The sequence below is a fragment of the Mustela erminea genome, chromosome 19 (assembly GCF_009829155.1).
Source record: "Mustela erminea isolate mMusErm1 chromosome 19, mMusErm1.Pri, whole genome shotgun sequence".
Lineage (NCBI taxonomy): Eukaryota > Metazoa > Chordata > Mammalia > Carnivora > Mustelidae > Mustela > Mustela erminea.
The window spans coordinates 19044263-19072225 of record NC_045632.1 but is presented as its reverse complement, the minus strand read 5'-3'; the positions used below and the strand labels follow the sequence as shown (position 1 = coordinate 19072225).

The 27963-nt window shown below is 42.2% G+C and overlaps 1 protein-coding gene and 1 long non-coding RNA gene across 4 annotated transcripts in view; one reads left to right on the top strand and one right to left on the bottom strand.

Moving 5' to 3' along the window:
* The window catches only part of LOC116579231 (zinc finger protein 181-like), a 10610-nt gene extending 8271 nt beyond the window's left edge, over positions 1 to 2339 (top strand). For both annotated transcript variants that reach the window (XM_032324287.1, XM_032324286.1), the window contains exon 4: positions 93 to 2339. In XM_032324287.1, coding sequence (XP_032180178.1) covers positions 93 to 1579 — 1487 coding nt within the window. In that variant the 3' untranslated portion in view covers positions 1580 to 2339. The remainder of the gene's footprint in view (positions 1 to 92) is intronic.
* LOC116579235 lies at positions 1965 to 27963 on the bottom strand. Of its 2 annotated transcripts, XR_004281180.1 has the most exons (4): positions 27548 to 27963; positions 5051 to 6958; positions 4395 to 4608; positions 1965 to 2074 (listed from the first exon to the last, which is right to left on the bottom strand). It is a non-coding gene; the product is annotated as an uncharacterized LOC116579235 (long non-coding RNA). The 2 variants fall into 2 exon arrangements; XR_004281179.1 differs by having other exon boundaries at positions 4395 to 6958.

Here is a 27963-nt window from a genome sequence, read left to right as displayed (position 1 = left end):
GATGTGCTCTGTTTCTTATCTCTTATTCCTACCATAGTAGTTTCTTTTCAAGAAGTACAGAAAAAGTGTTTTGCTTTCTTGATATATTTCAGATTGGGAATCAAGATGGGAAAACGAGGAATTAGTAACAAAGGAGGATATTTATGATGAAGATTCACCCCAAATGGTAATAATAGAAAAAATGATAAAACACAGTCATGAATTTTCCAATTTTAACAAGGACTGGGAATATATAGGGAAGACGGAAGAGAAGCATGAAAACCAGGTAGAACATTTCAGACCAGTGACCCTTACCTTTAGAGAAGGTCCTACTGGGGAAAATGTTTACAATTACAATACATTTAGCAGCATCTTCTCTTTAAAGTCTATTCTTTCTGAACCACAGAGAATTTCTGCTGAAGGGAAATCATGTAAACATGATATATGTAAGAAGAACTTGCCAAAAGAATCTGTTATAAAAAATGAGGAGATCAATGGTGGGAAGAAACTTTCGGATTCTAAAGGAAGTGTGTCAGCCTTCAGCCAGAGCAAATCTCTTACCCTTAATCAGACTTCTAATAGAGAGAAAATCTATACATGCAATGAATGTGGGAAAGCCTTTGGCAAACAATCAATCCTTAATCGCCACTGGAGAATTCATACAGGAGAGAAACCATATGAATGTCATGAATGTGGGAAGACTTTTAGCCATGGCTCATCCCTAACTCGACATCAGATAAGTCACAGTGGAGAGAAACCTTACAAATGTATTGAGTGTGGGAAGGCCTTTAGCCATGTGTCTTCACTTACTAATCATCAGCGTACTCACACTGGAGAGAAGCCATATGAATGTATGAACTGTGGAAAGTCGTTTAGTCGTGTTTCACATCTTATTGAACATCTGAGAATTCATACTCAAGAAAAACTCTATGAGTGTCAAATATGTGAGAAAGCCTTCATTCATAGGTCATCTCTCATTCACCATCAGAAAACTCACACTGGAGAGAAACCTTATGAATGTAGTGAATGTGGAAAAGCCTTTTGCTGTAGCTCCCACCTTACTCGACATCAAAGAATCCACACTATAGAGAAACAATTCGAATGCAGCAAATGTCTGAAAGTCTTCAGCAGCCTGTCATTTCTTATTCAGCATCAGAGTATTCATAATGAAGAAAAGCCTTTTGAATGTCAGAAATGCAGGAAGTCCTTCAACCAGCCAGAATCACTGAATATGCATTTAAGAAATCACACCAGATTGAAACCTTATGAATGCAATATATGTGGGAAAGCCTTCAGTCATAGGTCGTCCCTGCTTCAGCATCACAGAATTCATACTGGAGAGAAGCCCTATGAATGTATTAAATGTGGTAAGACCTTCAGCTGTAGTTCAAACCTTACTGTACATCAGAGAATTCATACTGGAGAAAAGCCATATAAATGTAACGAGTGTGGGAAGGCTTTTAGCAAAGGCTCAAATCTTACTGCCCATCAGAGAATACATAATGGAGAGAAACCCAGTAGTGCAATAAGTGTAGAAAAGCCTTTAGGCCATATGAATGATTATACATGTGAGAAATCACATGAGAGAGAAACTATATGAATAGAATATTTGTCATAATATGCTTTAGCCATAGATCTTTCCTGAAAATTTTTACTGGGAAAAAAAGTCTCATGAATGTAGTGAATATGGGAAGGCCTTTAGCAGGGGAACAAGCCTACTGTCCATCACACCTCACACTGTGGAGAGACCATTTATTGACTATGAAGGCAATAATTCATAGGCAATAAATGTGAGAAAGCCCTTAGCCAGTATTAATCCCTTAATGGACATAAGTCCACACTGGAAAAAACCGTATATATGTAACATGGGGAAGACATTAGGGAATATGAATTTCTTACTGAGTATACACGAGAGGAAAGGAATAGGAATATAAAAATGGTGGGAAATCCTTCTGTTAAGGTGTATCCCTTATTCTGTATCAATTCACACTGGAGAGAGCTTGTATGAGAAATGTAGCAAACTGTCCACTATGAGTTCTTACCTTGCTAGACATCAGAAGATTAATCCGAGAACAGCCTGACGGATGTAGGAATTCTGTGTAAATCTTTCTTTGCAATGATGCTGTTTGTAAGCAGTTCTACAGGAGAGCAAACAAGTAGATTATAAATGCCTTTCTTACAGCAGTAGCATGCCATTTTACTCAAGTCTTACACAGAAGTTTCTTTAGCTAATGGGTATGTGAAGATAGTCACCCAGTAGATCCAGAAAATGTTTTAAAGTTAAAAATTAAAGCTGCAGAAGAAGCTAAAGTTGGTGTGAATAAAGTTTTTGGTCTCTAATAAAATCAGTTTGTATATAATGAACTCTTTCACTGTGACACTGGTATTTCTTACCAAATTTTCGACTTCCCTTTTGAAGAATTAAGCCTTTCTATAGCTTTTGGGGGAGACTAGCTAAGCTAGAGAAAAATGGCCTGATCTCTGTGCTAAGAATATCATTATTTTGGTGTCAGTTTCACACATTTTAATTTTTACAAGTGCAGTGAGAACATAACCAAGAAACAACAAACTAGCAGGAGAGATCAGAGCAAGCTTAATGGTGGATATGGTCTGCAATCCGAATACTAAGGGGTGGGCACTAACTGCATAGCTGTGTGCGGGCCGCGTACTCTGGGAGTCACTCTACGCCAAGTACACAAGCCTGTTCCCTCACGTTTGCTGCATCTAGACGCCACGATCCAGTGTCTAGTGTCAGATCCCGTGGCACTGCGCTATCACTGCTGGCAGCATTACTGGTAACAGCAACAGTCCTTGCTCCATGCTAGGTCATAGTTATGAGCATTTACATTGAAATTAATAGTCCAGAGCTGTCCCCATTACTTTTCCTCCAGCCTGCCTATCAGTTTTGAAAACATTTACTTGTAAGTCTTCTTGAAATAAGACAGTTTTTATTTTCTCTACCAAACACTGAGAGATACTCATGGTTTGTACAGATGCTGGCTCAAATACTTTTACATAAATTGTCTGACTGGCCCCCTGGTTTCCTGTCTTGTGACTAGACAGGTGATATGTAGTAATCGTCAGAACAGTCCAGACACTTGGAAATAAATCTGAAAATAACAGTCCAGACACTTACACCGCTTATATTTCAGGTTATGTTTTCTATGGCATCTGATGTAAGTAAATTATTTTAAAAAGGAGTATTATATCACTGACATAATTCTGATGTGGAATGAGTGATAAGGTTTCCAACTTAAGACAAAATATTCTGCTCTAGTACGTGAGCTACCTTAACTGAAAACCAAGAGGTGGAAATAGTTTGGAATGGGGTGGTGATTTTTTAAAAAGAGATTCATCTTTCCTTTGATTTAATTTTATTTATGAGAATCTAAGGAATGTTGAAGGATCTTTGAGAGACAAAGGAAGCACAGAATGGTACCAAACAAGGATTAAGAACCGTTGTGATTATGGACAAATTGGCCGCTGAATATATCCAGTTATAGGGTAATGGCAAGCTTTCTGTTTCTCCCACTCTGTGCTTCCCCCGCTCTTCCAAGCACTGGTACCATAAAGACGAAGAATTACTTCAACCCCTAGGTTTTATCTGCTTCCACTACGCATAGTTTTAGGTTATTTTGTTAGTCTGTTATGAGAGGATTCATCCAAATATTCATACTTTGTCAATTAAGCATGAGCATGCACATGGTAACATTTTATAATGATACTGAACTAGGAAAAGAAAGCCAAGGTTAAATATAGTGAAGGACTTAGAGCAATAAGAGTATGTTACCTTATTGGAAGGTTGGGCTAAGATCATGTTACAATGTCACTGATGGAGAATCATACTCAGTCACGTCTGTTAACCACTTCTTGAGCATCTACTGTGAGTCAGATGAATAAGACACACTCTACCCTTCAAGAGCTTGACTGTGTGTCTGTGTGTGTGTGTGTGCATATGTGTGTGTGTGAAGAGTATATACCCAGAAGTCATGTTACCTGGATATAAATCCAAGTTGCATGTATACTGTCTCTATATGACTTTGGACAAATTACTTCACCATCTACTGTAACACCTCACAGGATTATTATGAAGCTAAATGAGTTAATTGGTATAAAATGTTTATAGTGCCTGACACCTCAAAGCATTCAGTGAGTATTAGCTATTAATTTCATCACTATCATCATCTTCACATGGCTGCTTCATTATTCTGGTCTGTCACATCTAGTGAGTCTTCCTAATCACCTCTTATCTACTTACCGTTTCACTTTTTGGAGGTTCTTACAAGACACACCTATTTTCTTCCAACAAGTCTTCCTTTGGCATTTGAGCCATTTTCAGGCTAAGTATATTTATTTCTCCATATATTCCAAGGAGACACAAAGAGTGCCAGATAGGAGAAGGTGAGAAAACCCACCTGGGCTGCAGGAAGGAGGAAGGGTGCCCTAAAGATGTGTTTTGGAGAAAAGGCAGAATGAAGGAGGCATCATGGAGGAGAGGTGAGGCTTTACCCAGTGAAATCCGAAGCCCAAAAACAGCCTTCCGTACCACCTCTCAGTACAAGTCTTCTGGGCTGACTGCAGCTGCCCTCACGGTCAAGTTAAGACCAAGTTATTGAAGGTCATCGATGCCTGTAAAGTGAGAGTAGCTTCATTAGTTTGGGTTAGTCAGATGTGATTAGAACCTATTGTGCAGTCACTGGTACAGATCCCGAAAGAACCAAGGCACGCACCACTGGGCACTTCCTAGGAGTCTACCTCTGTGCTGGGCATCAAAGGGAAGTCAGACACCTTAAATAGGATTTTAAGTAGTTGTGTTGGGGGAGAAACTGCTGATGAAGAAGGCACTGATGAAAGAATGACAAGGCTGTACGCCTTCAGAGTCGCAAAAGTAAGAGCTCTGGCATTAAAGGCGAATAGGAAGAGGACTGCAATTGTAAGCAATATCGTTAGCGGCAGCAGCTGAGCCTCAGGGCTGGCCGTGCCCCTCAACTGTGTGCTGTAACCTGAACTTTCAGCTAAGGGTTTTAGTTGCAGCATTCAAACAACTAAATGTCTCCAGTTCTGCACCCACATTCCTGGGGCTGAATCAGCCTGTCGAGACTGGCAGCTGCTTTCTACACAGTCCTACTTGAGAAAGAGAACACAGGTTTGGTTACAGAACACTGTACTAAACACTGTAATAAACGAGTGCTGCAATGAAGTGAGTCCAGTGGATTTTTTCCTTATGTTTATACAAAAGTACATACCTTAATTGAAAAATACTTTATTGCTCAATATAATCTGAGCTTCTGTAAGTCATAATCTTTTTGCTGGTGGAGGAGGGGGTCTTTTGTTGATGGCTGCTGACTGATCAGGGTGGCAGTTGCTGAAGGCTGGGGTGGCTGTGGCAGTTTCTTAAAATAAGACAGCAATGAAGTTTGCTGCATCGGTTGACTTTTCCTTTCAAGAATGATTTCTCTGTCATGAAGTGCCGTTTGATAGCATTTTACCCATTTAAAAACTGGGGTCAATCTTCCTAAACTTTGTTGCTGCTTTATCAACTAACTTAGGTAACATTCTAAGTGCTCTGCTGTCATTTCAGCAATCTTCACCATCTCCCCCAGGAGTAGGCCCCAGTTTAAGAAACCATGTTCTTTGCTCATCTGTAAAGAGCAGCTCCTCGTCCCTTCGGCTGAATGAGATCACAGCATTTCAGTCACATCCTCAGCCTCCGCTTTTAATTCAAGTTCACTTGCTCTTTCTGCCACATCTGCAGTAATTTCCTCTACTCAAGTCTTAAATCCCTCAAAGTCATCCACAAGGGTTGGATCAACTTTTTCCAAACTCCTGTTCATGTTGATAATTTGACCTCTTTCCATGAATCATGAACGGCATCTAAAAGGATGAATTCTTTCCAGATTTTTATTGACTTTGCCCAGATCCATCAGAGGAATCACTATCTACGGCAGCTATAGCCTTATAAAATGGTTTTCTCAAAAAGACTTGAAAGGCAAAGTTAGTTCTTGATTCATGGGCTGCAAAACTGATCTGTTAGCAGTCATTAAAACATTAATCTCATTGTATATTTCTCTACCAGAGCTCTCAGATGACCAGCATTGTCAATTAGACCATATATTTTAGAAAAGAATCTATTTTTTTCTGAGCACTAGGTCTTAACAGTGGGCCTAAAACATTCAATAAGCCAAGCTGTAAGCAGATGTGTTGTCATCCAGGCTCTGTTCTTTCATTCACAGAGCACAGGCAGAACAGAATTAGCATAATTCTTAAGGGTCCTTGGGTTTTCAGAATGGTCAGTGGACACTGGTCTCCACTTAAAGTCATCAGCTCCGTTTGCCCCTAAGCAGAGTTGGCATGTACTTTGAGGCTTTAAGCCCGGCACTGGCTTCTCTCTAGCTATGAAAGTCCTAGATGACAACTTTCCCAATGGAAGGTGTTTCATCTACACTGAAAATCTGTTGTTTAGTGTAGCCACCTACAATGAATTGTTTTAGTTAGATCTTCTGGAGAAGAGCTTCTGCCGCAGCTCCTACCATCAGCACTCTCGGCTTTACCTTGTACTTTTCCGTTCGAGAGATGGCTTCTTAAACTGCATGAATCAACCTCTGCTAGTTTCCAGCTTCTCTTCTGCAGCTTCCTCACCTCTGGCAGCCTACCTTGAACTGAAGAGTTAGGGCCTTGCTCTGGATTAGGCTTTGGTTTATGGGAATGTCGTGGCTGGTGTTCACACATTTGTGTGTTCACTGGAGTAGCACTTTTAATTTTCCTCAAGAACTTTGTCTTTGCCTTCACAACTTGGCTCTCTGGTGCAAGAGGCCTAGCTTTCAGCCTCTTTTGGCTTTTGAATGCCTTGCTCGCTAAGCTGAATCATTTCTAGCTTTTGATTTAAAGTGAGAGATTTCGCTTGAACACTTATAGATAGGCCATTGTAGGGTTATCATCTGGCCTAGTTTCAACGTTGTGTCTCAGGGAATAAGGAGGCCTGAGGAGAAGAGAGAGATGGGGGAATGGGAGGTTAGTGGAACAGTCTGAACACACTATTAAGTTCATGGTCTTATACGAGTGCAGTTCCTGGCATCCCACACAATGACAACCGTGACATCAAAAAATCACTGATCACAGATCACCACAACAAATATAATAATAAGGAAAAGGTTTTAATATTTTAAGAATTACCAGAATGTGACAGAGACACAAAACAAGACTGGAAAAACGATGTCAACAGATTTGTTTGATGCAACATTGCCACAAACCTTCATCACTTTGTAAAAAATGCAAATCACAATAAAGTGAAGTACAAGAAAATGAGGTATGCCTATATAAGCGGGGGGAAGTCCCTTTATCTCTCAAGCTTTGATTTCTACATCAAAATAAAATTAATTCTTGTTTTACTAGGTGGTTGTGAGAATTAGAGAAAATATTCATAAAGCAAACAACAGAGTGCTTGGCACATATGCGTTGCTTGGTGTGTTTTTCTTACTTTTATTAATCCTCCTGCTGACTACAAGGTGAATGTCACCTTGTCATTTGCCTGGCGTTGTCAGCACTCTGAGACTCAGTTCTAGCAAGCTTCCCAGAGTCACACATCTCAACAACATAGGCCAGATTTGAACACCCAGTAACTGGCCCCATGACAATATTGTGTCTCAGAAGATTAAGGTTTCTTTTGGCAACGACACAGGTCCTCTTATGCCTCTTTGAACAAAAAATATTCCCTTTGGCATGCTGTTCCTTCAGCCTAGAATGTCTCTTTATCTCCCTTATTACCAAGTTCATCTGCAGAGGAACTAATGCCCACCTTACAAAGTTCCCTTTTGTTGTCACCCAGGCTTCCTCAGACACCAATGGAGGAAATGAGGACTCAAAAAGCTGTAAGACATACAGAAAATCAAGAGCAAAAAGGCAGAAATTCCTCCTTTCCTGTAATTACTTTTAATGTAAATGGATTAAATTCTCCAATAAAAGATTGGCAGAATGGATTTAAAAATGATCCAAGCAAATGCTGTCTACAAGTGAGTCACAGTAGATCCAAAGACATAAATATGTTAAAAGACAGAGTGGAAAAGCTCTTTTATGCAAATAGTAATCAGAACAGAGCTGTGGTGCCTCCAATATTAATATCAGACAAAACAGACTTTAAATCTGAAAGGTTACAAATGACAAGGTTATTATATACTAATAAAGTGTTCATAGGAAAAAGATACAACAACACCAGTGATATATAAAGGAATAAAGGAATCGAACAACGTAACAAACCAACTATATCTAAGACAAATAACAATATTCCACCCCAAAACTGCAAAATACACATTCTTCTCAATTGTACTCAGCAAATTTTTCATGATGGATTTATTTATTAGCCCATAAAACAAGTATCAATAGATTTAACAGATATACAAAGCAACTTCCTTGACCACAACAGGAGGAAGTTAAAAATTAATAAGGCAAAGTGGACAAACATGAAGAAATTAAACTATGCACTCTTAAACAATTGCTATGGCCTGAATGTGTCCTCCCCAAGTTCCTATGTTGAAGTCCTACTACCCATTGTGATAGTATTAAAAGATGGGTCTTTTGAGAGGTGCTTAGGTCACAATGGTGGAACCCTCATGAATGGGATTAGTGCTCTTTTTTTTTTTTTTTCTTTTTAAAGATTTTATTTATTGGGGCGCCTGGATGGCTCAGTGGGTTAAAGCCTCTGCCTTCGGCTCAGGTCATGATCTCAGGGTCCTGGGATTGAGCCCCGCATCGGGCTCTCTGCTCAACGGGGAGCCTGCTTCCTTCTCTTTCTCTGCCTGCCTCTCTGCCCACTTGTGATCTCTGTCTGTCAAATAAATATATAAAATCTTAAAAAAAATAAAAAGATTTTATTTATTTATTTGACAGAGATCACAAGTAGGCAGAGAAGCAGGCAGGGAGACAGGAGGAACCCACTGAGCCACCCAGGCGCCCCAGGGATTAGTGCTCTTATAAAAGAGATCCCACAGAACTCTTTAGCCCCTTCTGCCCTGTGAGGATACAAAAGCAGTCTGCAACCTCAAAGAGAGCCTGACAATGCTGGCACCCTGATCTCAGACTTCCACCCTCAAGAACTATGAAAAATAAATTTATGCTGCTTATAAGCTACTGGGTAGCTTATCTCTGGTATTTTGTTATAGCAGCCTATATGGACTAAGAAAACAATCACTGGGCCAAAGACTAAATCACAAATCAGAAAATATTAATCAGGAAAGACTAATGAAAACACAGCATACTAAAATGGCATATGAAAAAAACAGAGCTAAAAGGGAAACTTACAACATAAATTGCCTACATGAGAAGATATCTTGAATCAGTAACATAACTTTACACCCTCAGGAACTAAAAAAAAAGGACAAATTAAACAAAAATGTATAGAAGAAGGAAATAATAAAGAAAACAAAGTTGTGATAAATCAAATAAAAAATAGAAAGACACAGAGAAAATCAATGAAACCACAAGTTGGCTCTTTGAAAAGATCAACAAAATTGTCAGACCTTTACCTGACAAAGAGAAAAAAGAAAACACAAATAACTAAAACCACAATTGAATATGGAGATATTACTACCAACCTTACAGAGGTAAAAAAGATAAGACAATATTAAGAACAACCGTAGGGGTGCCTGGGTTGCTCACCTGGTTATGTCTACCTAATTTTGGCTCAAAGTCATGATCTCAAGCCCCTTGTCAGGTTCCATGCTGGGCGTGGAGCCTGCTTTAAGATTCTCTCTCTCTCCTTCAACCCCTCCCCCATCATTCGTGTGTGCTCTCTCAAAAAAACAAAAACACCCAACTGTACACCTACAAATTATTTTTTTCTCCAAATTTTTACTTAAATTCCAGTCAGTTAACATAGAGTGTAATATTAGTACACCAACAAATTAGATAACGAAACAGAAATGGACAAAATCCTTGCAACACAGAACTTACCTAAGTTGACTCAAAGAAATACAATATTTCAACAGATCTACAAAAAGTAAGGAGACTGAATCAATAATCGAAAACCCCCCAACAAAGAAAGTCCTAGACCAGATACTGTACAAGTGAATTCCACTAAACATTTAATGAAGAATGAACAGGAATCCTTCTCAGGCTTCCAAAAAATTAAGAGGAAGAAACACTCCCTAACTTATTCTATGAGGCCAACATTATTCGGATACCAAATCACAATGAAAAGAAAATTACAGGTCAATGTTCTTTGTGAATATAGATGCAAAAGTCCTCAACAAAATATTAGCAAATAGAAACCAACAGTGTATTAAATTATTCACCATGACCAAGTAGAATTTACTCCAGGAATCCAAGAGTGAGAAGGAAATCAACCAAAGTAATCCACCCCATTATTAAAATGAAAAGACTCACATAATCATCTTAATTTATGTAGAAAAGGTATTTAACAAAATCCAGTAACTTTCATGATAAAAATGCTCAGAAAACTAGGAACAGAGGGGGAATTCCTCAACATGATAAAGGTATATATGGAAAAAACTACAGTTAACATTATCTTCAGTGGTTAAAGACTGAAAGCTTTTCCTATGAAGTCAGAAAAAGACAGAAGACTTGCTTTCACAGTTACTGTTCAGCACTGTACTTGAAGTTCTATCCCAGAGCTATAAGGCAAGAAAAGAAAATAAAGGACATCCACAATGGAGAGGAAATTGTAAAACTATGTTTTTACAGCTGACATGATCCTATATTTAAAAGGATTCACACACACAAAAAAAAAATCACAAAACCCAGTAAGGCCAATGATAAAAACCACTGTGTATTTATGGAACAGAAATGAACAATCCAAATAGGAAAGGAGGAAATTCCTTCCATTTACAGTAGTAACACAAGGGGAAAATATTTAGTAATAAATCTAACCAAGGTGAAATATTTGTATGCTGAAAACTAAAACACACTGCTAGAGAAAATTAAAGATGACCTAAATAAATGGAAAGATTGCCCATGTTCAAAAGAAAACAGAAAGACTTAACATTGTTAAGATGTCAGTATACCCAAAGAGATACACAGATTCAATGCAATTAAAATTCCAACAACTTTTTTCTTCCCCAGAAGCAGGAAAGCTAATCCCTAAATTCATAAGGGCCTCAAATAGCCAAAACAATGCTAAGAATAAAGTTGGAAGACTCACGTTACCCAACTTCACAATTTGTTACAGTGCTACTTTAGTTGTAATAGTATGGCAGTGACATAAGGACAGACATACAGACCAATGGAATAGAAGAGAGAGCCTAGAAATAAACCCTCACATATACGGTCAATTAATTTTCAACAAGGACACCAAGACCATTTAAGGGGAAGAATGCAACATTTCCAACTCATTTTATTGAATTGCCCTAATACTAAAATCAGACACAGATACCCCAAGAAAGAAAAACAAAACAAACTAAAAACCAGTATCCCTTATGAAAAAGGATGCGAACATACTGGAAAGACTAGCAACAGACATTTCTCCAAAGAAGATATATAAATGGGTACTAAACACATGAAAAATGGTCAACATAACTGGTCATTGGAAATGCAAATCAAAACCACAGTGGGATCACTGTGGAGATAGCTGTAACAGGGAAATTTTAAGAAGGAAAAATAAATGTCCGTGACACTGTGGAGAAAATGAATGCTTTGTGAAATGCTTATGGGAATGTAAAATAGGACAGCCCTTGTGGAAACCAGTATTTTGATTCTTCAAGAGGTTAAATATAGAACTACCATATTTTTCAGCAGTTCCACTTCAAAAGAATTGAAAGCAGGAACTCAAACAGGTAACTGATAACCAATATTTATGGCGACAGCATTATTCACAAGAGCCAAAAATGATGAAAAACAATCAAATATCCATCAACACATGAACTGATAAACAAAATGTGGCATATACATACAATGGAATATTATTCAGCCTTGAAAGGAATAGAATTCTGATACATACTACAATGTTTATGAACCTCGGAAACATTACATAAGTGAGATAAGCCATACACAAAAGGATAAATGTACGATTCCATTTATATGGGGCACCTAGAGTAGGGAAATTCATAGACATAAAGTAGAATAAGAAAGTAGAATAAGGGGGTGCCTGGGTGGCTCAGCTGGTTAAGCATCTGCCTTCACCTTGGGTCGTGATCCCAGGATCCTGGGATCGAGCCCCGCATCGGGCTCTCTGCTCAGCAGGGAGCCTGCTTCCCCCTCTCTCTCTGACTGCCTCTCTATTTGTGATCTCTCTCTCTCTCTGTCAAATAAATAAATAAAATAAAATAAAAAGAAAGTAGAATAAGAAGGTACTGCTGGCAGGTTGGAAGGAGGAGCTATTGTTTAATTGAACAGTTACTGTTTGCAATGATGAAAAATTTCTAGAAATGGATGGTGCTGAGGGATGCACAGCAGTGTGACTGTACTTAATACTACCATACATTTAAAAACTGTTAAAATGGTGAACTTTTTTTTTTTTTTTTAAAGATTTTATTTATTTATTTGACAGAGAGAGATCACAGGTAGGCAGAGAAGCAGGCAGAGAGAGAGAGAGAGGAGGAAGCAGGCTCCCCGCTGAGCAGAGAGCCCGATATGGGACTCGATCCCAGGACCCTGAGATCATGACCCGAGCCGAAGGCAGCGGCTTAACCCACTGAGCCACCCAGGCGCCCAATGGTAAACTTTTTATTATATATATCCTACAATAAAAAGAACAAAAACCTCAATACATAATACATAGCCTTCTTAGTCTAGGGAAATTGGATGTTATGTCTTTGTTTCTAACATAAGGAAGGCGAAAGGGAGAAACCCATGCAAATTATCCAAATCTCATATAAGATAATATCTATTTCATGGTAATTTTTAGAGTGCTACAAACCACACCTTCTTGCTTTTGTCTCTTGGAACTGAGCTATCTTATCTCTGTTGGAACCCACCAGTCAACAAGTTAATGGAAATTATACACTAAGACTGGAATGGCACATGTCATGAAAAGACAGGGCAATGTCTGTAAGTACTCACCAATTACACTGAGAAGAACCTGATTTTTTGGAAGGGTGCGGGTCCTGACATGTAAACAAACTGCTTAATTATTTGTGGTTTTATTTCTCCTTTAAAAATTATTTTTGTAAGAATAACAGTCCCATACAGGATTACTCATTGATAATTAGTCAATAGTTATGTGAGAAAAAAAAAAACCATTCGTTGATGACTGTAGGTTGCTAATTATATAATGACTTACGTTCTGGAACTGCCATAGAACATACAAACCCATTTCCTCATTGTAAATCTTAGGAGAATTGAGACACTGAAAGGCCCACGACATAGATACAGGAAATGCTCAGAAAATATGTGAATTCTTACAATAATGGAGTAATCAGTAGTTTGCAGTGTGGCTCTTGGACCAGCAACATCAGCACCCTGAAACCTGGGATAAGCGCAGATTGTCAGGACATTGTCCCTGGCAGAGAGGAACACCTGAACAAAGGCCTAGTAGCTGGAGAGGCTGGGTTATAGGGAGGGAAAGAAGTTCCATTGTGTTAAGGTAGTTTGGGGGATTGGGGGAACATAAATCAAAGCAGAGACGGGAGGGGGTGGAGCCCAAGGTATCTTTCCTGACATATTAGGGGTTTGGATTTCATCCTAAGAGCAACATGGAATGTGGAAAGAAAGGAGCACCTTCTTCATGCCCCTGGGACAAACTGGGTCATTAATAAGGGAAAAAATGCTGGGTAAGGGACCACCTCTAGAAGGCACCCTTGTAGGAATCCAGCCTCTACAGCAGGGTCTACTAGTTTTCCCACAGGAGCAAAGGCCCAGAGCTATTTTAAAATTGTTCAGATTCTCTGTGGTGGCACTTTCTTGTTGTTGTTTTGTTTTACAAACCTTTTGAGGACCCTCAACCTATGCTTCCAGGCTGAAGGTGGACTCCCTGGAAGTACCAGGATGGAGAGAGAGCTGAGGGTCTCGGTTCTGTAAGCCATTTAGTTACACTTCCACATATCAGACACAACAGACACCCAAAGCAAACAGAAGGAAGTATGCACAGATGACTAGTACTCATGACTATTCAAAGGCTGTATGTTTTGAAAAATTTCCTTTTACTAAAACGTGAAAGCTAATCAGCGATCACTTGAGCCCCCGGGAGACATACTAGAAGACAGATTCACAGATGCCTAAATGCAGAGAATTGAGAGCAGTCCTGATGGCCCTTCTGAGGACCCCACCTTTCAGAGGCAGTGCTAAAGTTGTCAGTTTACATTTGTTTATGTAATTTTTGCCAGAATACCAGTCTCCCCACTGAAATATTTGTAAGAGTGCAAAAATATTCACAAATCATATCTGACATCTACTTAAAAGTAAATGGTGATATACAGAAACAAGAGAATATAACCTAAATCAGAAGAAAAACCAATCACTTAAAATAGGAATAGAATAAAAGTAAAAGTAGAAGACATTAAAACAGAATAATGTATTCCATATGTCTTAGAAGCAAGGAGAAAGACTGAACATGTTAAGTAGGAAAATGAAAGACCTAAGGAAGACCCCAGTCTAACTAGAAGAGATGAAAGCTAACATTTACGGCGTGAAATACAGTGGATGGGACTAAGGGCAAAGAAAAGTTGCAGGAACTCTTGCAGAAGAAAAGTTGAGGAACCTGGGTGATGTAGCAGTAGAAACTATTTGAAAGGAAACTGAGAGAAAAAAAAAATTATCAATGAGCAGTGAGACAACTTCAATGGAATTAAAACACTGAAGGCACTGAAAGAGAGGTAGAGGGACAGAAAATCATTGGAAGAAATAATGCCTGAAACATTTCCAAATTGTTGGAAACTATGAACCTAAGCGAATGAAGAAGTATAAGAAAATTTCACCAAGGCTGGAGCTTGGGAAGATGGTGGACTAGGTGGGTGCTGAGCTCACCCTGTCCCATGTTTTCGACGAGACAGTATCCATGTGCAAGTCACTAAGCCACAGAGTGATGTGAAGACTGGCAGAACAAATGTCACAAGTAAATACAGACAAGAAGCTGCATCTGAAAGGTTAGGAAGGTCAGAAAAACACAGGGAGGCTGTCTAAAGGAGGGAGAGACCTGTGTTTTTGGAGAGGGTGGAGAAACAGGCCCTCACCCCAGGGAGCTCACATGAGGAAGACTCTAAGCCCCAGAGCATTTGGCTTCAAAAACCAGAAGGGCAGGTGCCTGGGTGGCTCGGTTGGTTGGGCGACTACCTTTGGCTCAGGTCATGATCCTGAAATCCCAGAGTCAGGGTCCCACATCCGGCTCCCTGCTTGGCCAGGAGTCTGCTTCTCCCTCTGCCCTCCCCTCTCACATGCACTCTCTCTCTCTAATGAATAAATACAATCTTAAAATAAATAAACAAGCAAACAAATAAAAACCAGAGGGGCTGATTTCTGTGAGTTTGTAAAATCAGTGGGATTTGAAACCTGGAAATTGGAGGTCAGCTGACTCAGCACTAGAGGAGCCAGGAAGACAAGTGACAGCTGGGTCCCTGCCCTTAAAAAAACAACAGACTGCATTGAGCAAAGTTAAAATGGCAGTTCACACAACACTAGGGGCAAACAGGATACAGATCTGTTCATACTGATTTCAGAGACTGTTGGGGGATTTCTCCAAAAACAAGGGAGCTAGCAGATGCCACTGTCCTCCCCACCTCCCACCCCTGCATAAGCACCGAGCCACCTGCGGGGTTAGGGCTGCACAGACCCTTGCTACCTAACCCACTAGCAGTGTGCCACACCCATGAGTTCTCTTGAGGACTTGCCCATTCCAAGCCTGCCAGCCTAGGCCCTGGGCTCAGGGCAAATTTGTAAAAGCCTCAAACGCCCAGCCTAGCCATGGAGAACACACCTGCCACCATGCATGCCACATACATCTGCCGTGCCACACCCAGTTGTGTGCCCCCAGCCACGCTTGTGTTTTACCCAGCCACACCTCCCAAGCCAGCACTGCAAGCTCTGCCTAGCCAAACACCCACAGGTGCCATTGCACACCCTGCCTGGTCACTCCCACCAGCCACCTTCATGGGCCACGACCAGCCACACACTCCCCATCATCAGCGGGCACTGTGCCCAGCCACCAAGTGCCCAGCTGCTGCCACGTGCTACACCTAGCCACCAAGACACCCCAACCACTGCACTGCGCAGAGCTGCCTGCTCCAGCCAATGTTGTGTGCTGTGCTCAGCCTTGTGCCCCCAGCCACCGCAGGGCCTCAGGAGATCCTAGATCCTAGGACTAGTGGCCTAGGGTCAATCTAGCTAATATGGCCACCTTGCTCCTGAGTTCCCAGGTGGGCCCTACTCCCAGGAGCTGGCCTTCCTGGGTCCCACTAACACCACAGAGAACAAGCATAGCCAACAACAGGCAGAGTCAGTGTGGACAACAGCACTGAAAGGAAAAGTAACTCCGACACAGCAGCAGGACATAAGCAACACACATCAGATACTCTCCTGAAGGGCCAAGGTTCTGAACAAGGAGACATCACATAACAGGGCACTCCAGGACCTCTTCATAGAGTCACTACTTTTAAGAGCCTTTTTTTTTTTTTTTAAGCTGACTTATCTTAACACACAGAAACAGACATAGAGAAGCAAAGTGAGGAGATAGAAAAATCTATCTCTGATGAAAGAACACGACATGGCTACAGCCAGAGATCTAAGCAAAAAGATATTAAGTAACATGCCTGACAGAGAACTTAAAGCAATGATTATAAGGATACTCACTGGACTTAAGAAAAGAGTGGAAGACATGCATGAGACCCTTAATACAGACACAAGGAATAAAACAGCAAGATAAAGGATACGATAAATGAAATGAGAGAAACACTTTTTTTTAAAAGACTTTATTTACTTATTTGAGAGACAGAGAGAGAGAGAGAGAGAGCGCGCGTGCGCACAGAGGGAGAGAGAGAAGCAGACTCCCTGCTGAGCAGAGAGTGGGGTGTGGGGCTTGACTCCTGAGATCATGACCTGAGCTGAAGGCAGACGCTTAACTGAACCATCCAGGTGCCCCATGAGAGACACACTTGATGTAATGAACAGCAAGACGGAAGAAGCAGAGGAATTGAATTACTGAACTAGAAGGCAGAGTAATGGAAAGTAATCAAGCTGAATAGAAGAGAGAAAAGAATAATGCAAAGCGAGAACAGACTTAGGGAACTCAGTTGCTCTATCAAACACAGTATTTGTATTACAAAAGTCCCAGAAGAAGAAGAAAAAGAAGAAGAAGAGAGAAAGTAGAGCAGAAAATCTATACGAAGAAATCATAGTTGGAAACTTCTTTAATCTGGGGAAGGAAATAGATCTCCAGATCCAGGAGGCACAGAGAACCCCAACAAAATCAACAAAAGGAGATGCACAACAAGACATACTGTGAAATTAAATGCACTGTTAAAGAAAAAAAATGTGATAGTGATAAAGAAAAAAAAAAAAAAAGGGAGTCAATAATTTACAAAGGAAACCCCATAAAGCTAGCAGGGGAGTTTTTCAGAAAAACTTTGCAAGCCAGAAGAAAGTGGCAGGATATATTCAAAGTGCTGAATGGGAAAAACCTGCAGCCAAGAAATACTCTATCCAGCATGGCTATCATTCAGTATAGAAGGAAGATAAAAAGCTTCCCCCAAACTAGGGGAGTTTATGAACACCAAGTCAGCTCTGCAAGAAATATTAAAAGGGATGCTTTTAGGGAAAGGGCAGACCAAAAGTGACAGTATTGAGGTAAAAAACACAAAAACAGTAAAAATGAATATTTCTGTAAAAAATCAGTCAGGGAAATCACCAAAAACAGGTTATAAAATATAATAATATATATCTAAAACATGAGGAGGGGAGGAGAACATAGGTTTGAACTTAAATGACCATCAACTTAATATAGACTATTATATTCAGAAGAGGTTATATAAAAACCTGGTGGTAACCATGTACCAAAAAGCACTAATAAATATGCAAAGAATAAAGAGAAAGAAATCCAAATATATCATTCAAGAAAATCAGCAAAACATGAAAGAGCAAAAGACAAAAAGGATCAGAGAAAAACTACAGAAACAACCACAAAACAAGTAATAAAATAGTAGTAAATATATATCCACCAATAATTATTCTGAATGTAAATGGACTAAATACGCCAATCAAAAGTTACAGGGTGAAAGAATGGATATAAAAACAAGACCCATCTATATGCTGCCTACAAGAGACTCGTTTTAGACCGAAAGATACCTGCAGATTGAAAGCGATAGGACAGAGGGATGCCTGCATAGCTCAGTTGGTTAAGCCTCTGACATTTAAAATTTTTTACTCAAATTCAATTTAGTTAACGTACAGTGTATTATTAGTTTCAGGGGTAGAGTGCAGTGATTCATCAGTTGCATAGAATACCCAGTGCACATTATATCAAGTGCCCTCCTTAATGCCCATCATCCAATTACCCCGTCCCCCCACCAACCTCCCCTCCAGGAACCCTTAGGTTGTTTCCTATAGTTAAGAGTCTCTCTCTCTCTCTTTTTATTTTTTTAAAGATTTTATTTTATTTATTTGACAGATAGGGATCACAAGTAGACAGAGAGGCAGGCAGAGAGAGGAGGAAGCAGGCTCCCTGCTGAGCAGAGAGCCCGATGTGGGGCTCGATCTCAGGATCCTGGGATCATGACCCGAGCTGAAGGCAGAGGCCTCAACACACTGAGCCACCCAGGAGCCCCAGTTAAGAGTCTCTTATGGTTTGCCTCCCTCTCTGTTTTTATCTTACTTTATTCTTTCCCTTTCCCTATGTTTATGTTTTGTTTCTTAAATTCCACATATGAATGAAATCATATGGTAATTGTCTTTTGCTTAGCATAATACCCTTTAGTTCCATCCATAGTGTTGTGAATAGCAAGATTTCATTTTTTTTTTAAGATTTTATTTATTTATTTGACAGACAGAGATCACAAGTAGGCAGAAGAGTCAGGCAGAGAGAGAGGAGGAAGCAGACTCCCTGCTGAGCAGAGAGCCCAACATGGGGCTCAATCCCAGGACCCTGAGACCATGACCTGGGCTGAAGACAGAGGTTTAACCAGTGAGCCACCCGGCACCCCATGATTTCATTCTTTTTGATGGCTGAGTAATATTCCTCTGTGTGTGTGTTTACACCACATCTTCTTTATCTATTCACCTGTCAGGGGACATCTGGGCTCTTTCCTTAGTTTGGCTATTGTAGACACTGCTGCTATAAACATTGGGGTGCATGTGCCCCTTCAAATCACTATGTTTGTATCCTTTGGATGAATACCTAGCAGTGCAATTGCTTGGTCATAGAGTAGCCCTATTTTTAACTTTTTGAGGGACCTCCATACTGTTTTCCAGAGTGGCTGCCAGTTTGTATTCCCACTAACAGTGTAAGCATGTTCCCCTTTCTCTGCATCCTTGCTAACACCTGTTGTTTCCTGAGTTAATTTTAGCTATTCTGACTGGTGTGAGGTGGTATCTCATTGTGGTTTTGATTTGTATTTCCCTGATGTAGAGTGATGTTGAGCATTTTTTCATATGTCTGTTAAAAAAAAGTAAAAGAGTTGGAGGTTTCTAAGATTTTATTTATTTATTTGACAGAGAGTGAGAGATCACAAGTAGGCAGAGAGGCAGGCAGAGAGAGAGAAGGAAGCAGGCTCCCTGCTGAGCAGAGAGCCCGATGCGGGGCTGGATTCCAGGACCTGAGATCATGACCTGAGCCAAAGGCAGAGGCTTAACCCACTGAGCCACCCACGCGCCTCTAGAAGCCTCCAACTCCTGATCTCAGTTCAGTTCTTGATCTCAGGGTCATGAGGTCAAGTCCCATATTGGGCTCTGGCCTTGGTGTGGAGCCTACATTAAAGAAAGAGAGAGAAAGAGAGAGAGGGAGGGAGGAAGGAAGGAAGGAAGGGAGAAGGAAGGAAGGGGAAAACGAAAGGAGAGAATGAAAGAAAGAAAGGGAGGGAGAGAGGGAGGGAGAGAGGAAGAAGAGAAAATGAGGAGGACAGAGAACCATCTATCATACAAATGGATGCCAAAGGAAAGCCAGAGCAGCACTATTTATTTTGGACACGTTAAAACAAAGACTAACAAATGACAAAGATGGACACTATATAGTAAGTGTCCATCTTAATAAAGGGAACAGTCCAAGAAGAAAATATAACAATAGTAAATGCTTATGCAATCAACATAGGAGCACCAAAACCCATGAAACAGTTCGTAACAATCATAAAGGAACAAATCAATAACAACACAACACTGGCAGGGGACGACAACAACAGCCAAATCATGGAAAGAACCTGTATGTCCATCACCTGAGGAATAGATAAAGAAGATGTGCTGTATATATGCAATGGAATTTTACTCAACCATAAAAAGAAATGAAATCTTGCCATTTGCAACGACATGGTTGGAGCTAGAGAGTATACTACTAAGTGAACTAGTCAGAGAAAGACAAATAGCATAGGACTTCATTCATGTGGAATTTAAGAAACAAGACAAATGAACATAGGGGCGAAAAGAAGGAACACCAAGAAACAGACTCTTTAGCTATAGAGAACAAACTGATGGTTACTGGAAAGGAGGTGGGCCACAAGAATGGGTTAAATAGGTGAGGGGTATTACAAAGGGCACTTATGGGGCACCTGGGTGGCTCAGTGGGTTAAGCCTCTGCCTTCAGATCAGGTCATGATCTCAGGGTCCTGCAATCAAGCCCCATATCGGGCTCTCTGCTCAGCGGGGATCCTGCTTCCCCCTCTCTCTCTGCCTCTCTGCCTACTTGTGATCTCTCTCTCTCTCTGTCCCACAAACAAACAAACAAACAAACAAACAAAAAAACCAAAGAGCACTTGTGATGAGCAATGGGTGTTGTATGTAAAGTGATGAATCACTAAATTCTACACCTGAAACTAATATTACACTGTAGGCAACTGGAATTTAAATAAAAACATGGAAGAAAAAAAGATTAAAAAATAAATCACTAATTCAATTTCTCATTAAAAAAAAAAACACCATGACTAAGTGGGATTTATTCTTTTTTTTTTTTAATAAAGATTTTATTTATTTATTTCACAGAAAGAGAGAGATCACAAGCAGGCAGAGAGGCAGGCAGAGGAAGAGGGGGAAGCAGGCTCCTGGCTGAGCAGAGAGCCGGATGCGGGGCTTGATCCCAGGATCCTGGGATCATGATCTGAGCCGAAGGCAGAGGCTTAACCCATTGAGCCACCCAGGTGCCCCAGTGGGATTTATTCTTAAGTTGCAAGAGTCATTCAACATTTGTAAATCAATCAATGTGATGGGAAGTGGCCAAGCATTTAGAGCTTTTCTCTTACTTGGTTCATTGATCACACTGATATAGCACATCAATAAGCGAAAGGATGAGAAGCATATGATCATTTCAACAAAGACAGCAAAAGCCTTTGACAAAGTACACCACCTATTCATGATAAAAACCCTCAACAAACATATTTAGAGGGAACATACCTCAATACAATAAAGGTCATCTATAAGAAACCCAGAGCAAATATCATCCTTTATGGGGGAAAAACTGAGAACTTTTCCCCTAAAGTCAGGAACATGGCAGGGATGTCCACTCTTACCACTTTCATTCAACATAGACTAGAAGTCCTAGCCACAGCAATCAGACAACAAAAGAAATGAAAGGAATCCAAATCAGTAAGGAAGAAGGAAAACTTTCACTATTTGCGGATACCATGATACTATAGAAAACCTGAGAGACTCCACTTAAAAAACTGCTAAAACTGATTCATTTCCCAGTTTGACACAACATGCAGGCTAATGGCCAGCTCTTATCAATGGAACGTGAATGGAAGTGACATACCTGCGCGAGTGGATAGACTACAGATCTTCCTCGACTTCTGATGGGGGGGGTTCCATCCTGATAAATCCATCAAATGCATTCAGTACACCTAAGCCACCCCATGACAGAGCTTAGCCTGGACCACCTGAAACGTGCTCTGTACATTTACAATTAGCCTACAGCTGGGGAAAATCATCAAACACAGACTATTTCATAATAAAGTGCTGGATATCTCATACATATATTGACTATTGCACTGAAAGTGAAAAACACAAAGGTATAAGTGCACTGGCTGTTCACCAACACGACCGCATGGCAGACTGGGAGCTGTGACTCGCTGCCGCTGCCCATCATCAGGAGAGACGATCACGCTGCAATGTCACCAGCCCAGGAAAAGATCCAAACTCAAAATTCAAAGTCTAGTTTCTACTGAATGCATGCTGCTTTCACACCACTGTAAAGTGGAAGAATCCAAAGCTGAATGACTCTAAGGTAGGGACCACCTGTACTCCCCTTCTCTCCTACTCCTCTTGGCCAGTGGGATGATGCCAGGGCATCCTTAAAGCAAAAGAATGCATTGGATCCCTGGCTAAATATGTGGTATGGAGTTCCCCCGCTGATCCACCATAACCATGGCATGAATGAGAAAAAAACTCCTTATCTGATGACCCACCTAGATTTTGGAGTTCATCTTTTACAGGAGAGAATTAACATAGTGTAACTTGTATGTCAAACGTACAGCAAGATCATGCAACTTCCCAGGGTCAAGAGACTGGTGAGTGGCCAAGCATTCAGAGCTTGTTTCTTAATCAGTATACCATGTCCTAACCCTAATAAAGAAAAGTGTGATGGGATGGAAAGAAAGGGCCAACAGGGCTGGACTACTACGTCACCAAACAAGACACCAGAAAGGCCACGAAAAGAACCTGCCCATGGAATTTCAGAAGCAGTAATCTCCTGGGAGTCTGTCAGTTGCCAGGATCCCCACCTGCCAGGCTGTCAGCCACCTACCTGTGTAGGCGCTTTTGGAGAGGCCTCTCGTCACTGTCCACAGTTCCTGCCTCTGCTCCACTAGGGAGATCAGCTCTGCTTTGGGAACAGGACTCCCTGTGCATGGAGAGATAATTGGGACGTGGGTACGCAGGGAAGGACAAAAGGAGGTCTCGAGCACACAGGAGTATACACCTTTCACACACCACCATGAAACTCCAGAAAGGAAACGACTCTCTTTCCAGAAGGTGTTCCCTAATGAAGCCAGTAGAATTCAACCTCCCCGTGGATCAGAACTATCTGGAGATGTCTGGTTTGAACACAGAACGAATCAAACCAAATCTCTGGCATAGGGACAGAACACAGGAAGTCTGAAAAGCCCCCCAGGTGATTCCAGGGCCGGAAGATGGCTAAAAACACTGGACTAAATCACCTGCTGAACGGCATCTATTGCTGTCAGATGTCCGAAGTTGGCCGTGACCTAAATCTGCTACCCACTCTGAAGAGCAAGCCTTTACTCCAAGTTGGGAAGACAGAGCTGAAGGTGGGGGCCTGCCGCTACCTGCTGCTGTAGCATCCCATGGCTACTTCGAGGATACCGGCCTGATGGCCTTGACCAAGCGAACAGACACGCCTCGATTGGCATCTGCCAGGCCAGGAGTCAGCGTCACCTCAGGGCTTCTCATCAGGCAAAGTCATTACGTCTTTCAGGGGTGAAATCAGCATGAGGGGGTTTCCTGGGACACACTCTAAATCCACTTTGCCAAATGTGAAGACTTAGAGACAGGAGGATTCTAGAGAAACCAGTGACTAAGGCACCAGGACCCTCAGAAACTCAGACTGGAAGATCCTGTACTGCAGGCCAGAATGCATCCAGCTGTCCCACAGTGAATGGTCACTGGTGTCTGCCGGATGCCTGGCCCTGAGCTCAGGGAGCCGGGAGTGTCAAAGTTAAATCAGGCCTTCCTTCATCTGTCATGGAACTGAATCCCTGTCCCCACTGGGACTTGGTGCCTGTTAGTCCCTCCACCTAGAATACTATTCCCTGTGCATCTCCTTTCAACAACTAGTCACAGTGGTCTCTACCACCATTTACTGCACTGATGACTGACCTCCAGGGAGAGACAATGTGGACAAGAGGCTGGGAGAGCCCCGTCAAGATAACCATCAGGACGTCTGGGAAAAGGGAGACCTTGGGCCTCCATCAGTTCGTATTCAGATTTCTGGGAAAATTCGCCATTTCAGGTTTCAGTGCAAAAATATTTGGGATTTACTGATTAGTACGTATAATAAATACATGTGTCATGCTTGCTATGTTCCCAGTTCTATTCTAAGCACTTCACAGATATTGGTCACTTGGGCTAAGTCAAAGGTTACTATAAAGAGATAATAAAATCAGGGCACCTGGGTGGCTCAGTGAGTTAAACCTCCGCCTTTGGCTCAGATCATGTCTCAGGGTCCTGGGATCGAGCCCCACATTGACCTCTCTGCTCAGCAGGAAGCCTGCTTCCCCTCACTCTCTGCCTGCCTCTCTGCCTACTTGTGATCCCTCTCTCTCTCTGTCAAATAAATAAATAAAATCTTTAAACAACAACAACAAAACTAAACAAAAAGACAGTAAAATAAAGTAACTGTATCAGGGCCCAGGAAGCTCACAGTGCCTCCTTAAGTCTGTGTGTTCTACAGCACTTCTTTCTGAAAGGGAAATTGGCCAACAGACACAGGAGAGCTAAAGATGCAGTACCAAGCCCAGACTCTTCCAACAACAATCAGAAGGCAGGAAAGAGGAAGGAAAAAGGAAGAGCTTTCTTAGATGCCCATCAACACCATTTGATGACACGTCCGTACACTCTCTAAAATGATCTCCCTCAGCAGCAGAGAAGCAAGACGCAGGCCTTAGGAAATAAGAGACAATTGTGCAGGTACCAGGGGCCAAAGCCATTTAGTTGAGATTGTGCCACTTAGAAAAATACCATGAGCACTGATGTCAAATATCTTCCTGTTTGTCTGATTCACCCACTTGGAGAACTTCCTATTACCCACAGGTCCTGCTAAATGGGCTGTGAGGACATTTGACCCAACCAAACTGAACCAATCACTTTAGTTCTTATGGAGATCTGGAATAAGGACATCAGATTGAGGCCAGCTTATGCTGGACACTTGGTAAAAATGTTGAGAATTATGTTTCTTATACAATAATCCCTGTTGCACACACAGCAAGGCCAATAAGAGGTTAGCACAGAATATGCTGAGGCTGTGGGGAGACAAGAAGGTGGGTCCCAGAGACCTTCATCAACCATGCTTAGAGAGAAAGAGTGGAATGAAAGCCTGTGGGTACCACTCAGGAGAGCACTGAATCCTTACCCAGTGAGGCCAGAAGCCCACATGTCTCCCACATCACCTCCTGGTATAAGGTCCCCTGGGCTAGGTCCAGATGTCTCCATTCCTCCCCAGTGAAGGTTATAGCCATGTCTTCAAAGAACACCAAAGCCTAGAACATCAATCAGAGATGGTGGGCGGCCATATATCTATTAGATGAGATGTGAACCTATTGGTTGGCCTCCGGCAGAAGTCCAGAAAGGCCTAAGGTCTGAACCCCTGAGTATCTCCTAAGAACCTAGCTCTGTGCTGAGCTCAGGAGGGAGGTACATGGTGCCTCTGACAGAATAAAAGATGTGGAAGAGCAAAGCCTCCTGTGCAGGAAGCCACTAGAGAAAGACACAAAACCATGATCATCTAATGCAGTCGGTAAGGAGCAGAGAGTAAACCCATGAGGTAAGCGCCATCACCTCCATTCACAAGTAGCAAACGGAGGCTCAAAGCCAAGTGGAACAGAGTTGTATGTCTAATGAGAAGGGGCAAGATTTGCACCCAGTCCCTCGGGTCCAGCCATGGTGGGGGGTTTAGATTTAGTCTAAGTATGACATAGTCCCAGAGGGAAAAATCTTTCATTCCTCAATCCCTTATTGGACACTGGTCAGGTCCAGCACTGTTCGAGGCCTGGAGATGGAGCAGAGAACAGCAGCTCACACTCTGAGGCTGGGGAAGGGTCCCCGTCAAGAAATTAAAGAAATGACCAAGATCAAGTCATATGGTCCTAAGACCTCAAAAAACAACAAAAGAGAATGAACTGATTGCGAACATTAGGGGACTTAGGTGGGGTAACCAGGGAAGGCCTCTGTCAGGGGACACTGGATTGAGGCTGGAGTGAAGTTGGGGAGCAGGCCAGCCGAGGAAATATCAATCAGTAACATAAGTCCCAAAGGTAGTCAGAGCTAGGACGAGTGAACGGGAGGACTTGCTAGAGAGTAACTCCAGGCCTGTTGTGTTTACAACCCAAGAGACACAGCATTCCTGTATATTGTCCATAATGAATATTGGACTCACTATTCAAGACAGGTCTCCCCCACTACCTGAAAGCACAGTGTTCCTAGGAAAACATCCCTAAGCCAAAATGCAGTCAAGTGAAAAGTATCCTCCAACTTTCTCAAGGTCCCCCTTACTGCTAACTTTGCTTTTAGGAAAAACTTATATTAGCACCTGTTCTCACCAACCAAAAGAAACTCCAAGAGGATTTTTGGTTTTGTCTTACTAATAATGTAGTCTCTCCTAAAAGCCAGTGGCTAAATCCAAACCTTTGGAAAGTGGGGGAACCTGAGTAAGAAAATGTGTTCTACAGGAAAATGGATTCACTGCTGCAAGCTGCAAACCGGGCTTCACTTGTAATACAGAGATGGCAACTGCAAACTTCAATCTGGTGACTGTCTTGTGTTCCCACCTGCCCAGGGACCTTCTACACCAATCGGAGAAGCAGCAGTTCAAAAAACGCAGCTCCCATCCCTTCTCCCAGCTTTCATCTGGGTAGAGGTCTGTGGCAAGGAGGCCCAAAGGCCAGACTCTCCCTGGTGTGAGCCTAAGAGCAGAGCAGGACTAGCTTGGTCCCCCTCAGAATCGCACCCAGGCTGATTGCTCTCTGAGCAATGAAGGACACATGTCACACACATAAGCCCTCTGGTTCCCTCAACTGAGAGAGAATAATCGTTAATACACACAGTATTCCAATTTTAGACCCAGAGGAATAGAGGCCAATGGCCGCGGAAAGGCAAGTTGAGGTCAGAGGCAGAAATGCAGGCCTCCCCTTCTAACCTCTGGTCGGGGTGCAGAACCCTGGGTTAGGAGTGATTAAATCTAGCCCCCTCCACCACCATATTCCTCCAGAACCTTCCGATCCAAGAACACTAAGAAGGAATGGTGACGATGATGAGGGAAGAGCAAGCAAGCTGAGGACAAAGCAGAAGCTGACATCCTGCAACCTCCCTCCCACCCCGCACTCCTGGGTGGGACATGTGTGACATTCTTCCAGGAATCTCCCAACCTTCTGCAAATACCTTGCTAGAGAGGAAAAACCACCTTAACCAGACAATGGGAAGGCCTCAGGGCCTCAGGTATATTTAAGTCCTTTCAGCATATGAAAGTTTTATTGAAACCTCCCTTTTCCTTACATCCCACAACCCCACCAAATAAAACCTGTCACCCCTCACGACCCCGGGGCAACAGCTCTTTCTGCCCACAGGTCCGGTCTCTGTGCTTTAATTTAAAACCCCATTTTGCACTAAAGATGTCTCAAGAATTCTTTCTTCGTGGTTGGCTCTGGACCCCACCCCCACTGAACCTAATTTATATTCTAAAACTTCATCAGAGAGTCCCAGGGTCAATATCACTGTGGGCTGAACCGGGAGGACCCCAGCGCGTGAGCCTGTGCGACCCTCCACTCACCAGCTCCGGCGCCGCCATGACCCCCTCATGGGCGGAGGGAGACCGCGAGAAGCAGGGACTCAAGCGCGTCCAGCGGGCTCAGCCGACCCCTCACCCCAGCCCTGGGCCGGGTGACCAGGGACCTCGGTCTCCGCTGTGTAAAGGCTCAACAAGGTCCCCAGCGGGTGTCTCAGGAACGAAGGGCTAGTGTGGAGGCGCCGGACAGGCGAGAGGGACAGCCCCGTTACAGGTGCTGTCGGGCTCATACAAAACCGTGGATTTAGGTCCTATCCTCCTCACTGTCCTCTGCTCATTCTGGAAGACTCTTCTGAGTGCGGCCTCTCCCCAGCGCTGGAAGCAGAAGCGCAATTTGACACAGCCCCGTTACAACCAAAAGACGCCGCGAGGAAGACGCTAGAAGGCCGGTCCACCGTGCG